The 17,333-nt window shown below is 40.6% G+C and overlaps 1 protein-coding gene across 1 annotated transcript in view; it reads left to right on the forward strand.

Annotated features, from left to right (window-relative positions):
* The first annotated feature begins 4 nt into the window (after positions 1-4).
* The window catches only part of LOC120930574 (mucin-19-like), a 40,443-nt gene continuing 23,114 nt past the window's right edge, over positions 5-17,333 (forward strand). The window contains exon 1 of the mRNA XM_040341749.1: positions 5-16,589. Within this exon, the coding sequence (XP_040197683.1) occupies positions 5-16,589 (16,585 nt within the window). The remainder of the gene's footprint in view (positions 16,590-17,333) is intronic.

Below are 17,333 nucleotides of genomic sequence, written 5' to 3' on the forward strand. Positions count from 1 at the left end.
TGGCATGCCAACAGAAACTTTAACCAGTGTTGACCCAACTTCAGAAGATTTTACAACAGTTTCTGAAACAGGAGAAGAAAAAACACCGGCTCCTGAAACAAGCACAACTGAGTTGTCCAGCATATCAGAAACAACAGCAGAAACAACAATTGATTCAAAAACAGTTACAAAAGACTTAACAAATGTTCCTGAGACAACAGAAGACATAACACCAGATTTTGATACAACAATGGCTGAGTTGTCAAGTGTACCTGTTTCTGAAACAGCCACATTAGCTATAACTACCACACTTGATACAACAACTGTAAAAGCTGAAATGTCTACCATGTCTCATACAACATCAGAGACATCACTTCTCCCTGAAACTACTACAGCCGAATTACCAACTCTTGATGACACCTCAGCTGATACAACACTAGATTCTGAAACAGACGCAATAGAAGTGTCGACTGCCCTTGAAACTTCAGTCGAAACAACAGTCTTAATAGTTACACCAACAGCAGAAACACAGACTTTGTCTGATACAACTGTAGGAATGATTGATCCTGAGACAACTACACCAGAAACATCTACTGTACTCGATACAACTGAAAAAGCAGAAACATCTACTTTGCCTGGCATGCCAACAGAAACTTTAACCAGTGTTGACCCAACTTCAGAAGATTTTACAACAGTTTCTGAAACAGGAGAAGAAAAAACACCGGCTCCTGAAACAAGCACAACTGAGTTGTCCAGCATATCAGAAACAACAGCAGAAACAACAATTGATTCAAAAACAGTTACATCAGACTTAACAAATGTTCCTGAGACAACAGAAGACATAACACCAGATTTTGATACAACAATGGCTGAGTTGTCAAGTGTACCTGTTTCTGAAACAGCCACATTAGCTATAACTACCACACTTGATACAACAACTGTAAAAGCTGAAATGTCTACCATGTCTCATACAACATCAGAGACATCACTTCTCCCTGAAACTACTACAGCCGAATTACCAACTCTTGATGACACCTCAGCTGATACAACACTAGATTCTGAAACAGACGCAATAGAAGTGTCGACTGCCCTTGAAACTTCAGTCGAAACAACAGTCGTAATGGTTACACCAACAGCAGAAACACAGACTTTGTCTGATACAACTGTAGAAATGATTGATCCTGAGACAACTACACCAGAAACATCTACTGTACTCGATACAACTGAAAAAGCAGAAACATCTACTTTGCCTGGCATGCCAACAGAAACTTTAACCAGTGTTGACCCAACTTCAGAAGATTTTACAACAGTTTCTGAAACAGGAGAAGAAAAAACACCGGCTCCTGAAACAAGCACAACTGAGTTGTCCAGCATATCAGAAACAACAGCAGAAACAACAATTGATTCAAAAACAGTTACATCAGACTTAACAAATGTTCCTGAGACAACAGAAGACATAACACCAGATTTTGATACAACAATGGCTGAGTTGTCAAGTGTACCTGTTTCTGAAACAGCCACATTAGCTATAACTACCACACTTGATACAACAACTGTAAAAGCTGAAATGTCTACCATGTCTCATACAACATCAGAGACATCACTTCTCCCTGAAACTACTACAGCCGAATTACCAACTCTTGATGACACCTCAGCTGATACAACACTAGATTCTGAAACAGACGCAATAGAAGTGTCGACTGCCCTTGAAACTTCAGTCGAAACAACAGTCGTAATGGTTACACCAACAGCAGAAACACAGACTTTGTCTGATACAACTGTAGAAATGATTGATCCTGAGACAACTACATCAGAAACATCTACTGTACTCGATACAACTGAAAAAGCAGAAACATCTACTTTGCCTGGCATGCCAACAGAAACTTCAACCAGTGTTGACCCAACTTCAGAAGATTTTACAACAGTTTCTGAAACAGGAGAAGAAAAAACACTGGCTCCTGAAACAAGCACAACTGAGTTGTCCAGCATATCAGAAACAACAGCAGAAACAACAATTGATTCAAAAACAGTTACATCAGACTTAACAAATGTTCCTGAGACAACAGAAGACATAACACCAGATTTTGATACAACAATGGCTGAATTGTCAAGTGTACCTGTTTCTGAAACAGCCACATTAGCTATAACTACCACACTTGATACAACAACTGTAAAAGCTGAAATGTCTACCATGTTTCATACAACATCAGAAACATCACTTCTCCCTGAAACTACTACAGCCGAATTACCAACTCTTGATGACACCTCAGCTGATACAACACTAGATTCTGAAACAGACGCAATAGAAGTGTCGACTGCCCTTGAAACTTCAGTCGAAACAACAGTCCTAATGGTTACACCAACAGCAGAAACACAGACTTTGTCTGATACAACTGTAGAAATGATTGATCCTGAGACAACTACACCAGAAACATCTACTGTACTCGATACAACTGAAAAAGCAGAAACATCTACTTTGCCTGGCATGCCAACAGAAACTTTAACCAGTGTTGACCCAACTTCAGAAGATTTTACAACAGTTTCTGAAACAGGAGAAGAAAAAACACCGGCTCCTGAAACAAGCACAACTGAGTTGTCCAGCATATCAGAAACAACAGCAGAAACAACAATTGATTCAAAAACAGTTACATCAGACTTAACAGATGTTCCTGAGACAACAGAAGACATAACACCAGATTTTGATACAACAATGGCTGAGTTGTCAAGTGTACCTGTTTCTATAACAGCCACATTAGCTATAACTACCACACTTGATACAACAACTGTAAAAGCTGAAATGTCTACCATGTTTCATACAACATCAGAAACATCACTTCTCCCTGAAACTACTACAGCCGAATTACCAACTCTTGATGACACCTCAGCTGATACAACACTAGATTCTGAAACAGACGCAATAGAAGTGTCGACTGCCCTTGAAACTTCAGTCGAAACAACAGTCCTAATGGTTACACCAACAGCAGAAACACAGACTTTGTCTGATACAACTGTAGAAATGATTGATCCTGAGACAACTACACCAGAAACATCTACTGTACTCGATACAACTGAAAAAGTAGAAACATCTACTTTGCCTGGCATGCCAACAGAAACTTTAACCAGTGTTGACCCAACTTCAGAAGATTTTACAACAGTTTCTGAAACAGGAGAAGAAAAAACACCGGCTCCTGAAACAAGCACAACTGAGTTGTCCAGCATATCAGAAACAACAGCAGAAACAACAATTGATTCAAAAACAGTTACATCAGACTTAACAGATGTTCCTGAGACAACAGAAGACATAACACCAGATTTTGATACAACAATGGCTGAGTTGTCAAGTGTACCTGTTTCTATAACAGCCACATTAGCTATAACTACCACACTTGATACAACAACTGTAAAAGCTGAAATGTCTACCATGTCTCATACAACATCAGAGACATCACTTCTCCCTGAAACTACTACAGCCGAATTACCAACTCTTGATGACACCTCAGCTGATACAACACTAGATTCTGAAACAGACGCAATAGAAGTGTCGACTGCCCTTGAAACTTCAGTCGAAACAACAGTCCTAATAGTTACACCAACAGCAGAAACACAGACTTTGTCTGATACAACTGTAGAAATGATTGATCCTGAGACAACTACACCAGAAACATCTACTGTACTCGATACAACTGAAAAAGCAGAAACATCTACTTTGCCTGGCATGCCAACAGAAACTTTAACCAGTGTTGACCCAACTTCAGAAGATTTTACAACAGTTTCTGAAACAGGAGAAGAAAAAACCCAGACTCCTGAAACAAGCACAACTGAGTTGTCCAGCATATCAGAAACAACAGCAGAAACAACAATTGATTCAAAAACAGTTACAAAAGACTTAACAAATGTTCCTGAGACAACAGAAGACATAACACCAGATTTTGATACAACAATGGCTGCATTGTCAAGTGTACCTGTTTCTGAAACAGCCACATTAGCTATAACTACCACACTTGATACAACAACTGTAAAAGCTGAAATGTCTACCATGTTTCATACAACATCAGAAACATCACTTCTCCCTGAAACTACTACAGCCGAATTACCAACTCTTGATGACACCTCAGCTGATACAACACTAGATTCTGAAACAGACGCAATAGAAGTGTCGACTGCCCTTGAAACTTCAGTCGAAACAACAGTCCTAATGGTTACACCAACAGCAGAAACACAGACTTTGTCTGATACAACTGTAGAAATGATTGATCCTGAGACAACTACACCAGAAACATCTACTGTACTCGATACAACTGAAAAAGTAGAAACATCTACTTTGCCTGGCATGCCAACAGAAACTTTAACCAGTGTTGACCCAACTTCAGAAGATTTTACAACAGTTTCTGAAACAGGAGAAGAAAAAACACCGGCTCCTGAAACAAGCACAACTGAGTTGTCCAGCATATCAGAAACAACAGCAGAAACAACAATTGATTCAAAAACAGTTACATCAGACTTAACAGATGTTCCTGAGACAACAGAAGACATAACACCAGATTTTGATACAACAATGGCTGAGTTGTCAAGTGTACCTGTTTCTATAACAGCCACATTAGCTATAACTACCACACTTGATACAACAACTGTAAAAGCTGAAATGTCTACCATGTCTCATACAACATCAGAGACATCACTTCTCCCTGAAACTACTACAGCCGAATTACCAACTCTTGATGACACCTCAGCTGATACAACACTAGATTCTGAAACAGACGCAATAGAAGTGTCGACTGCCCTTGAAACTTCAGTCGAAACAACAGTCCTAATAGTTACACCAACAGCAGAAACACAGACTTTGTCTGATACAACTGTAGAAATGATTGATCCTGAGACAACTACACCAGAAACATCTACTGTACTCGATACAACTGAAAAAGCAGAAACATCTACTTTGCCTGGCATGCCAACAGAAACTTTAACCAGTGTTGACCCAACTTCAGAAGATTTTACAACAGTTTCTGAAACAGGAGAAGAAAAAACACCGGCTCCTGAAACAAGCACAACTGAGTTGTCCAGCATATCAGAAACAACAGCAGAAACAACAATTGATTTAAAAACAGTTACATCAGACTTAACAAATGTTCCTGAGACAACAGAAGACATAACACCAGATTTTGATACAACAATGGCTGAGTTGTCAAGTGTACCTGTTTCTGAAACAGCCACATTAGCTATAACTACCACACTTGATACAACAACTGTAAAAGCTGAAATGTCTACCATGTCTCATACAACATCAGAGACATCACTTCTCCCTGAAACTACTACAGCGGAATTACCAACTCTTGATGACACCTCAGCTGATACAACACCAGATTCTGAAACAGACGCAATAGAAGTGTCAACTGCCCTTGAAACTTCAGTCGAAACAACAGTCCTAATGGTTACACCAACAGCAGAAACACAGACTTTGTCTGATACAACTGTAGAAATGATTGATCCTGAGACAACTACACCAGAAACATCTACTGTACTCGATACAACTGAAAAAGCAGAAACATCTACTTTGCCTGGCATGCCAACAGAAACTTTAACCAGTGTTGACCCAACTTCAGAAGATTTTACAACAGTTTCTGAAACAGGAGAAGAAAAAACACCGGCTCCTGAAACAAGCACAACTGAGTTGTCCAGCATATCAGAAACAACAGCAGAAACAACAATTGATTCAAAAACAGTTACATCAGACTTAACAAATGTTCCTGAGACAACAGAAGACATAACACCAGATTTTGATACAACAATGGCTGAGTTGTCAAGTGTACCTGTTTCTGAAACAGCCACATTAGCTATAACTACCACACTTGATACAACAACTGTAAAAGCTGAAATGTCTACCATGTCTCATACAACATCAGAGACATCACTTCTCCCTGAAACTACTACAGCCGAATTACCAACTCTTGATGACACCTCAGCTGATACAACACTAGATTCTGAAACAGACGCAATAGAAGTGTCGACTGCCCTTGAAACTTCAGTCGAAACAACAGTCGTAATGGTTACACCAACAGCAGAAACACAGACTTTGTCTGATACAACTGTAGAAATGATTGATCCTGAGACAACTACACCAGAAACATCTACTGTACTCGATACAACTGAAAAAGCAGAAACATCTACTTTGCCTGGCATGCCAACAGAAACTTTAACCAGTGTTGACCCAACTTCAGAAGATTTTACAACAGTTTCTGAAACAGGAGAAGAAAAAACACCGGCTCCTGAAACAAGCACAACTGAGTTGTCCAGCATATCAGAAACAACAGCAGAAACAACAATTGATTCAAAAACAGTTACATCAGACTTAACAAATGTTCCTGAGACAACAGAAGACATAACACCAGATTTTGATACAACAATGGCTGAGTTGTCAAGTGTACCTGTTTCTGAAACAGCCACATTAGCTATAACTACCACACTTGATACAACAACTGTAAAAGCTGAAATGTCTACCATGTCTCATACAACATCAGAGACATCACTTCTCCCTGAAACTACTACAGCCGAATTACCAACTCTTGATGACACCTCAGCTGATACAACACTAGATTCTGAAACAGACGCAATAGAAGTGTCGACTGCCCTTGAAACTTCAGTCGAAACAACAGTCCTAATGGTTACACCAACAGCAGAAACACAGACTTTGTCTGATACAACTGTAGAAATGATTGATCCTGAGACAACTACATCAGAAACATCTACTGTACTCGATACAACTGAAAAAGCAGAAACATCTACTTTGCCTGGCATGCCAACAGAAACTTCAACCAGTGTTGACCCAACTTCAGAAGATTTTACAACAGTTTCTGAAACAGGAGAAGAAAAAACACTGGCTCCTGAAACAAGCACAACTGAGTTGTCCAGCATATCAGAAACAACAGCAGAAACAACAATTGATTCAAAAACAGTTACATCAGACTTAACAAATGTTCCTGAGACAACAGAAGACATAACACCAGATTTTGATACAACAATGGCTGAATTGTCAAGTGTACCTGTTTCTGAAACAGCCACATTAGCTATAACTACCACACTTGATACAACAACTGTAAAAGCTGAAATGTCTACCATGTTTCATACAACATCAGAAACATCACTTCTCCCTGAAACTACTACAGCCGAATTACCAACTCTTGATGACACCTCAGCTGATACAACACTAGATTCTGAAACAGACGCAATAGAAGTGTCGACTGCCCTTGAAACTTCAGTCGAAACAACAGTCCTAATGGTTACACCAACAGCAGAAACACAGACTTTGTCTGATACAACTGTAGAAATGATTGATCCTGAGACAACTACACCAGAAACATCTACTGTACTCGATACAACTGAAAAAGCAGAAACATCTACTTTGCCTGGCATGCCAACAGAAACTTTAACCAGTGTTGACCCAACTTCAGAAGATTTTACAACAGTTTCTGAAACAGGAGAAGAAAAAACACCGGCTCCTGAAACAAGCACAACTGAGTTGTCCAGCATATCAGAAACAACAGCAGAAACAACAATTGATTCAAAAACAGTTACATCAGACTTAACAGATGTTCCTGAGACAACAGAAGACATAACACCAGATTTTGATACAACAATGGCTGAGTTGTCAAGTGTACCTGTTTCTATAACAGCCACATTAGCTATAACTACCACACTTGATACAACAACTGTAAAAGCTGAAATGTCTACCATGTTTCATACAACATCAGAAACATCACTTCTCCCTGAAACTACTACAGCCGAATTACCAACTCTTGATGACACCTCAGCTGATACAACACTAGATTCTGAAACAGACGCAATAGAAGTGTCGACTGCCCTTGAAACTTCAGTCGAAACAACAGTCCTAATAGTTACACCAACAGCAGAAACACAGACTTTGTCTGATACAACTGTAGAAATGATTGATCCTGAGACAACTACACCAGAAACATCTACTGTACTCGATACAACTGAAAAAGCAGAAACATCTACTTTGCCTGGCATGCCAACAGAAACTTTAACCAGTGTTGACCCAACTTCAGAAGATTTTACAACAGTTTCTGAAACAGGAGAAGAAAAAACACCGGCTCCTGAAACAAGCACAACTGAGTTGTCCAGCATATCAGAAACAACAGCAGAAACAACAATTGATTCAAAAACAGTTACATCAGACTTAACAAATGTTCCTGAGACAACAGAAGACATAACACCAGATTTTGATACAACAATGGCTGAGTTGTCAAGTGTACCTGTTTCTGAAACAGCCACATTAGCTATAACTACCGCACTTGATACAACAACTGTAAAAGCTGAAATGTCTACCATGTTTCATACAACATCAGAAACATCACTTCTCCCTGAAACTACTACAGCCGAATTACCAACTCTTGATGACACTTCAGCTGATACAACACTAGATTCTGAAACAGACGCAATAGAAGTGTCGACTGCCCTTGAAACTTCAGTCAAAACAACAGTCCTAATGGTTACACCAACAGCAGAAACACAGACTTTGTCTGATACAACTGTAGAAATGATTGATCCTGAGACAACTACACCAGAAACATCTACTGTACTCGATACAACTGAAAAAGCAGAAACATCTACTTTGCCTGGCATGCCAACAGAAACTTTAACCAGTGTTGACCCAACTTCAGAAGATTTTACAACAGTTTCTGAAACAGGAGAAGAAAAAACACCGGCTCCTGAAACAAGCACAACTGAGTTGTCCAGCATATCAGAAACAACAGCAGAAACAACAATTGATTCAAAAACAGTTACATCAGACTTAACAGATCTTCCTGAGACAACAGAAGACATAACACCAGATTTTGATACAACAATGGCTGAGTTGTCAAGTGTACCTGTTTCTATAACAGCCACATTAGCTATAACTACCACACTTGATACAACAACTGTAAAAGCTGAAATGTCTACCATGTTTCATACAACATCAGAGACATCACTTCTCCCTGAAACTACTACAGCCGAATTACCAACTCTTGATGACACCTCAGCTGATACAACACTAGATTCTGAAACAGACGCAATAGAAGTGTCGACTGCCCTTGAAACTTCAGTCGAAACAACAGTCCTAATAGTTACACCAACAGCAGAAACACAGACTTTGTCTGATACAACTGTAGAAATGATTGATCCTGAGACAACTACACCAGAAACATCTACTGTACTCGATACAACTGAAAAAGCAGAAACATCTACTTTGCCTGGCATGCCAACAGAAACTTTAACCAGTGTTGACCCAACTTCAGAAGATTTTACAACAGTTTCTGAAACAGGAGAAGAAAAAACACCAGCTCCTGAAACAAGCACAACTGAGTTGTCCAGCATATCAGAAACAACAGCAGAAACAACAATTGATTCAAAAACAGTTACATCAGACTTAACAAATGTTCCTGAGACAACAGAAGACATAACACCAGATTTTGATACAACAATGGCTGAGTTGTCAAGTGTACCTGTTTCTGAAACAGCCACATTAGCTATAACTACCACACTTGATACAACAACTGTAAAAGCTGAAATGTCTACCATGTCTCATACAACATCAGAGACATCACTTCTCCCTGAAACTACTACAGCCGAATTACCAACTCTTGATGACACCTCAGCTGATACAACACTAGATTCTGAAACAGACACAATAGAATTGTCAACTCTAAAAGCTGAAATGTCTACCATGTCTCATACAACATCAGAGACATCACTTCACCCTGAAACTTCTACACCGGTATCATCAACTCTTGCTGACACCTCAGCTGATACAACACTAGATTCTGAAACAGGCGCAATAGAAATGTCAACTGCCCTTGATAATTCAAAGGAAACAACAGTCCTAATAGTTACACCGCCTAAAGAAACACACACGTTGTCTGATATAACTGTAGAATCGTTTTCTCCTGAGACAACTGCACCAGAAACATCTACTGTTCTTGATACAACTGGAAGAGAAGAAACATCTACTTTGCCTGGCATGACAACAGAAACCTCAACCATTGATCATTCATCTGCAGCAGATTTCAGAACAGTTTCTGAAACAGAAGAAGAAAAAACACTGGTTCCTGAAACAAGTACAACTGAGTTGTCCATCATTTCTAAAACAACAGCAGAAACAACAATTGTTTCAAAAACAGTTACATCAGACTTAACAAATGTTCCTGAGACAACAGCAGATATAACACCAGAAACAACATTGGCTGAGTTGTCAAGTGTGACTGTTTCTGAATTAACCACATTAGATATAACTACCACACTTGATACAACAACTGTAAAACCTGAAATGTCTACCAATTCTCATACAACATCAGAGACATCACTTCTCCCTGAAACTACTACAGCCAAATTACCAACTCTTGCTGACACCACAGCTTATACAACAGTAGAAATGGAAACAGACGCAATAGAATTGTCGACTGCACTTGATACTTCAGTCGAAACAACAGTCCTAATGGTTACACTGACTGAAGAAACACACACTTTGCCTGATACAACTGTAGAAACAATTGCTCCTGAGGCAACTACACCAGAAACATCTACTGTACTCGATACAACTGAAAAAGAAGAAGCATCTAATTTGCCTGGCATGCCAACAGAAACCTCAACCATTGATCACCCAACTGCAACATATTTTACAACAGTTTCTGAAACAGGAGAAGAAAAAACACTGGTTCCTAAAACAAGCACAATTGAGTTGTCCAGCATATCTGAAACAACAGCAGAAACAACAATTGTTCCAAAAACAATTACATCAGACTTAACAAATATTCCTGAGACAACAGCAGACATAACACTGGCTTCAGAAACAGCAATGGCTGATGTTTCAAGTGTACCTGTTTCTGAAACTACCACACTTGATACAACAACTGTAAAAGTTGAAATGTCTACCATGTCTCATACTACATCAGAGACATCACTTTACCCTGAAACTACTAGAGTGGAATTAACAAGTCTTGCTGACACCCCAGCTGATACAACAACACTAGATTCAGAAACAGGAGCAATAGAAGTGTCGACTGTCCTTGATACTTCAGTTGAAACAACAGTCCTAATGGTTACACTGACTGAAGAAACACACACTTTGCCTGATACAACCTTGGAAACATTTGCTCCTGAGACAACTGCACCAGAAAGTTCTACTGTACTCGATACAACTGAAAAAGCAGAAACATCTACTTTGTCCGACAGAACACCAGAAACTTCACCTAGGGTCGACACAACGGTAGCAGATTTAACACCAGGTCCCGAAACAAGCACAAATGAGTTGTCAAGCATATCTGAAATAACAACAGAAACAACACTTGTTCCCAAAACAGCTACATCAGATATACCAACTATACTTGATATTACGACCGAAAAAGCAGAAACATTTACTACGTCTAATGCAGAAACATCACTCGGAACTGATACAACTACTGTACATTTAACAATTGTTCCTGAGACAACAGTAGATACAAACCAGGTTTCTGAAACGACCACAGCTGCTGTGTCAAGTACGCTTGATTCAACAGCAAAAGCAACAAAGGAAACTGTTGCTCCTGGCACAGCTACACCAGATTTAACAACGGTGCTTGATACACCAGCTGAAACTTCAGTTGTAATACCTACAACTGATGCAGCAACAGAGACAACACTTGTTCCTGAGACAGCCACATTATATATAACCACCGTACTTGACACAGCTGAAAAAACAGAAACATCGACTGTGTTTGAATCCACAACAAAAACTACACTTCTCCCTGACACCTCTATAGATGATTTAACAACTGTTCTTGGGACAACAGCAGATACAACACTGGCTTTTGAAACGACTCCTGAGGTATCAAGTGTGTCCGGTGCAACGACAGAAACAACGATTGTTCCTGACACCTCAGCAGAGGCAACACTGAATTCTGAAACAAGCACAGCAGATGTAGAGCCTGCATCATATACAACAGTAGAAACAACAAAGGAAAGCCTTGTTTCTGGCTCAACTGCATCCGAAGTATCAACTGTCTTTGATACATCAGCTAAAACAAGAGGTACAGTTACACCTTCTGTAGAAACTCATACTATGTCTGATACAACTGTTGAAACAACATTTATTCCTGAGACTACACCACATAAAACAACTGTGTTGGATTCAACAACTGAAACAGCAGAAACTTCTACTTTGTCCGACACAACTCCAGAAACCTCACCCGGTGTTGACACAACTGTAGCAGATTTAACAATAATTCCCGAAACAACATTGGTTCCCGAAGCAAGCACATCTGAACTGTCCAGTGTATTTGATACAACAGCAGAAATAACAATCATTCCAGAAACCACTACATCAGCTTTATCAACTGTACTTGATACAACTAAAATAGCAGAAACATTTGCCACCTCTGACGCAACAGCAGAAACATCACTACCCCCAGACACAACTACAGATGTTTTAACAACTGTCCCTGAGACAACAGTGCATACAACCCTGGCTTCTGAAACAACCACAGCTGCGGTGTCAAGTGTTTATGATACAACAGCTGAAACAATGTTGACAGAAATGGTTACAACGGGTATGACAACCCTACTTGGTACAACAACTGAAAAAACAGAAACATCTGCCCGATCTGAACCAACAGCAGAAACAACAACTCCAGCTGGTACCACCACAGCAGATTTTACAACCGTTCCTGAGACACCAGCAAACATAACACTGGCTTCTGAGGCAACCACAGCTAAAGTGTCAAGCATGTCTGATACAACAACAGAAACAACGCTTGTTTCTGAATCAACAACATCAGCTACAGCCACCATACTTGATACATCAACTGAAAAAACAGAAACATCAGCTACATCTTACGCAACAGCAGAGATAACACTCCACCCAGACCCAACTACAGCAGATTTGACACTTATTCCTGACACAACAACATATACAACACTCCACCCAGACCCAACTACAGCAGATTCGACACTTATTCCTGACACAACAACATATACAACACTCCACCCAGACCCAACTACAGCAGATTTGACACTTATACCTGGCACAACAGCAGATACAACACTCCATCCAGACCCAACTACAGCAGATTCAACCCTTATTCCTGGCACAACAGCATATACAACACTCCACCCAAACCCAACTACAACAGATTCAGCACTTATTGCTGGCACAGCAGCAGATACAACACTCCACCCAGACCCAACTACAACAGATTCAGCACTTATTCCTGGCACAACAGCATATACAACACTCCACCCAGACACAACTACAGCAGATTCAACACTTATTCCTGGCACACCAGCAGATACAACACTCCACCCAGACACAACTACAGCAGTTTCAACACTTATTCCTGACACAACAGCATATACAACACTCCACCCAGACACAAATACAGCAGATTCAACACTTATTCCTGGCACAACAGCAGATACAACACTCCACCCAGACACGACTACAGCAGATTCAGCACTTATTCCTGGCACAACAGCAGATACAACACTCCACCCAGACCCAACTACAGCAGATTCAACCCGTATTCCTGGCACAACAGCAGATACAACATTACACCTAGACCCAACTCTAGCAGATTCAACCCTCATTCCTGGCACAACAGCAGATACAACACTCCATCCAGACCCAACTACAGCAGATTCAACCCTTATTCCTGGCACAACAGCAGATACAACACTCCACCCAGACCCAACTACAGCAGATTCAACCCTTATTCCTGGCACAACAGCAGATACAACACTCCACCCAGACACAAATACAGCAGATTCAACCTTTATTCCTGGCACATCAGCAGATACAACACTCCACCCAGACCCAACTACAGCAAACTCAACCCGTATTCCTGGCACAACAGCAGATACAACACTCAACCCAGACCCAACTACAGCAAATTCAACCCTTATTCCTGGCACAACAGCAGATACAACACTCCAGCCAGACTCAACTACAGCAGATTCAACCCATATTCCTGGCACAACAGCAGATACAACACTCCACCCAGGCACAACTACCCCAGTTTCAAGAACTATTCCTGACACAACAGCAAATACAACACTGGCTTTAGAAAAGAGTACAGTAGTGACTGTGCCTGATACAACAGTAGAAACTCTCGCTCCTGACACAGTTACATCAGATGTATCAACTGTCCTTAATGCATCAGCTGAAACCACAGTCCTAATAGCTACAACTACTTTAGAAACCCTTGCTATGACTAATGCCACTGTTGAAACAACATCTGTCCCTGGGACAACTACAGTAGATATGTCCACCTTACTTTATACAAGAACCGAAAAAGCAGAAACGTCCACTTTGTCTGACCTGGCAACAGAAACATCACCTGGTGTTGACCTAACTGCGGCAAATTTAACAACCGTTGCTGACACAACAGCAGAAACAACAATGGCTCCTGAAACAAGCACAACTGAGTTTTCCAGTGTATCTAAAACTACAGTTGTAACAGCAGTTGTTCCACAAACAACTCTATCAAAAATATCAACCACAACTGATACTACAACTAAAACACCAGAAACACCTACCATGACTGATACAACAGCAGACACATCACTTCACCCGGATACAACTGCTCCTGAGACAATAAATACAACCCTGGCTTCTGTTACTACTATTATTCCTTCTGCAACTTCAACTGGATCTACTCTTGCTACTACAACTTTTAACACAGTTGCAGCTGAGTTTACTGCTACTACCATAGTTGTTAGTACAGCTGTAGATGGAGATAATACTGCAATGATTTCTGCTCCAACTGCAGCTTTAATTACTTTAGCTACTACAACTCATATTACAGTTGCAGATGAAACTGCTGTTATTACTACAACTCCTACCACAAACCCAGCAGAAATTACAACTATTAGCCTGAATTTAACTACAACTGCCACAGAAACTACAACTGCTACATCAGCCCCAGTTACAACTACAGCTGAAATTATTGTGGCTACAACAATTCCAATTACACCAGCAGTTGAAACTGCTGCTACTACCACAACTCTAACTACAACACAAGATAAATTTACTAGTGCTCGGATTACAACTACAACTGCAGCTGAAACTTTTACTCCTACCAATACAACCCCTACTACAACTAAAGCTGAAACTACTTTAGGTAACACAACTCCTATTACAGCTGCTACTGTGTCTTCTACTGCAGCCGAAACTGCTGTTACTAGTACAACTTCTTCTACAACTGCAGCCAAAACTCCTATTACTGCAGTTCCCACTGCAACATCAGCTGTGACTTCCACAGCTCCTATTACAGCTGCAGTTGAAACTGTAGCTACTACTACAACTTCTACTGCAACACCGGTTGAATCTACTGCTCATACTCTGATTTCAAATACAACTACAGCTGAAATGATTGTGGCTACAACAATTCCAGTTACATCTGCTGTTGAAACTGCTGCTACTACCACAACTATAACTACAACACACAATGAATTTACTAGTGCTCTTATTACAACTGCAGTTGAAACTCTTACTCCTACCTCTACAACCCCTACTACCACTAAAACGGAAACTACTGTAGCTAACACAACTCCTATTACAGCTGCAGTTGTAACTGCTGCTACTATGTTTTCTACTACAACTGCAGCTACAGCTCCTACTATTACTGCAGTTCCCACTGCAACATCATCTGTGACTACCACAATTCCTATTACAGCTGCAGTTGAAACTGTAGCTACTAGCACAACCCCTTCTACTGCCACACCAGTTGAATCTACTGCTCATACTCTGATTACAACTGCAGTTGGAACTACTACTGCTTATACCACAACCCCTCCTACAACCACAGTTAACTTTACTGTGCCTTTTACAACTCCTATTACAGCTGCAGTTGACACTCCTATGACTACATTGACTAACTCTGCAACTTCAGCTGGATCTATCACTACTACCACAGTTTCAACTACAACTGCAGCTGAAACTACTTTAGCCACTGCAACCACAAAAACTCCTACTACAACTGCAGCTGAAACTACTGCTAGTACCAGAGCTTCTACTACAACTTCAGCTAAAACTACTGCTAGTACCAGAGCTTCTACAACAACTGCAGCTAAAAATACTGCTAGTACCAGAGCTTCTACAACAACTGCAGCTAAAACTACTGCTAGTACCAAATCTTCTACTACAACTGAAGCTAAAACTACTGCTAGTACCAGAGCTTCTACTACAACTGTAGCTAAAACTTCTGCTAGTACCAGAGCTTCTACTACAACTGTAGCTAAAACTTCTGCTAGTACCAGAGCTTCTACTACAACTGTAGCTAAAACTTCTGCTAGTACCAAAGATTATACTACAACTGAAGCTAAAACTACTGCTAGTACCAGAGCTTCTACAACAACTGCAGCTAAAACTACTGCTAGTACCAGAGCTTCTACAACAACTGCAGCTAAAACTACTGCTAGTACCAGAGCTTCTACTACAACTGCAGCTAAAACTTCTGCTAGTACCAAAGATTATACTACAACTGAAGCTAAAACTACTGCTAGTACCAGAGCTTCTACAACAACTGCAGCTAAAACTACTGCTAAAACAATTACAACTGCTACAACTACTACTATGCCAACCACTTGTAAGTATTTGTAGCCCTATGTGTTTCACTTTAAAGGCTTTGGCCCAGATTCTCAAAGGGCTTACGACGGCGCAACGCAATGTACGCCGTCGTAAGTCCTAATCTGGGCCGTCATATCTATGCGACTGATTCTTAGAATCAGTTACGCATAGATAACCATTAGATCCGACAGGCGTAAGGCTCTTACGCTGTCGGATCTTAAATGCAATTTTTTTTTCGCCGCTAGGTGTCGCCTCCGTCGTTTTCCCCGTCGAGTATGCAAATTAGCAAAATATACGAATTCCCGAACGAATGCGCGGTCGACGCAGTGAAGTTACAACGTTTACGTTAGATTTGCGCGGCGTAAAGTTGCCCCTGCTATATGAGGGGCAACCAATGTTAAGTATGGCCGTCGTTCCCGCGTCGAAATTTAAACATTTACGTCGTTTGTGTAATTCGTTCGTGAATGGGGCTGGATGCCATTTACGTTCACGTCAAAACCAATAATGTCCTTGCGACGTCATTTAGCGCATGTCGCAGTAAATGTCGGAAAATTTTAGGGACAGCGCATGCGCAGTACGTTCGGTGCGGGAACGCGCCTAATTTAAATGCTCTACGCCCCCTACCCGGCTCATTTGAATTAGGCGGGCTTGCGCCGGGGGATTTACGCTACGCCGCCGCAACTTTACAGGCAAGTTCTTTGTGAATAAAGCACTTGCCTGTAAAACTTGCGGCAACGTAACGTAAATGACATACGTTACGCCG

The sequence above is a fragment of the Rana temporaria genome, chromosome 3 (assembly GCF_905171775.1).
Source record: "Rana temporaria chromosome 3, aRanTem1.1, whole genome shotgun sequence".
Lineage (NCBI taxonomy): Eukaryota > Metazoa > Chordata > Amphibia > Anura > Ranidae > Rana > Rana temporaria.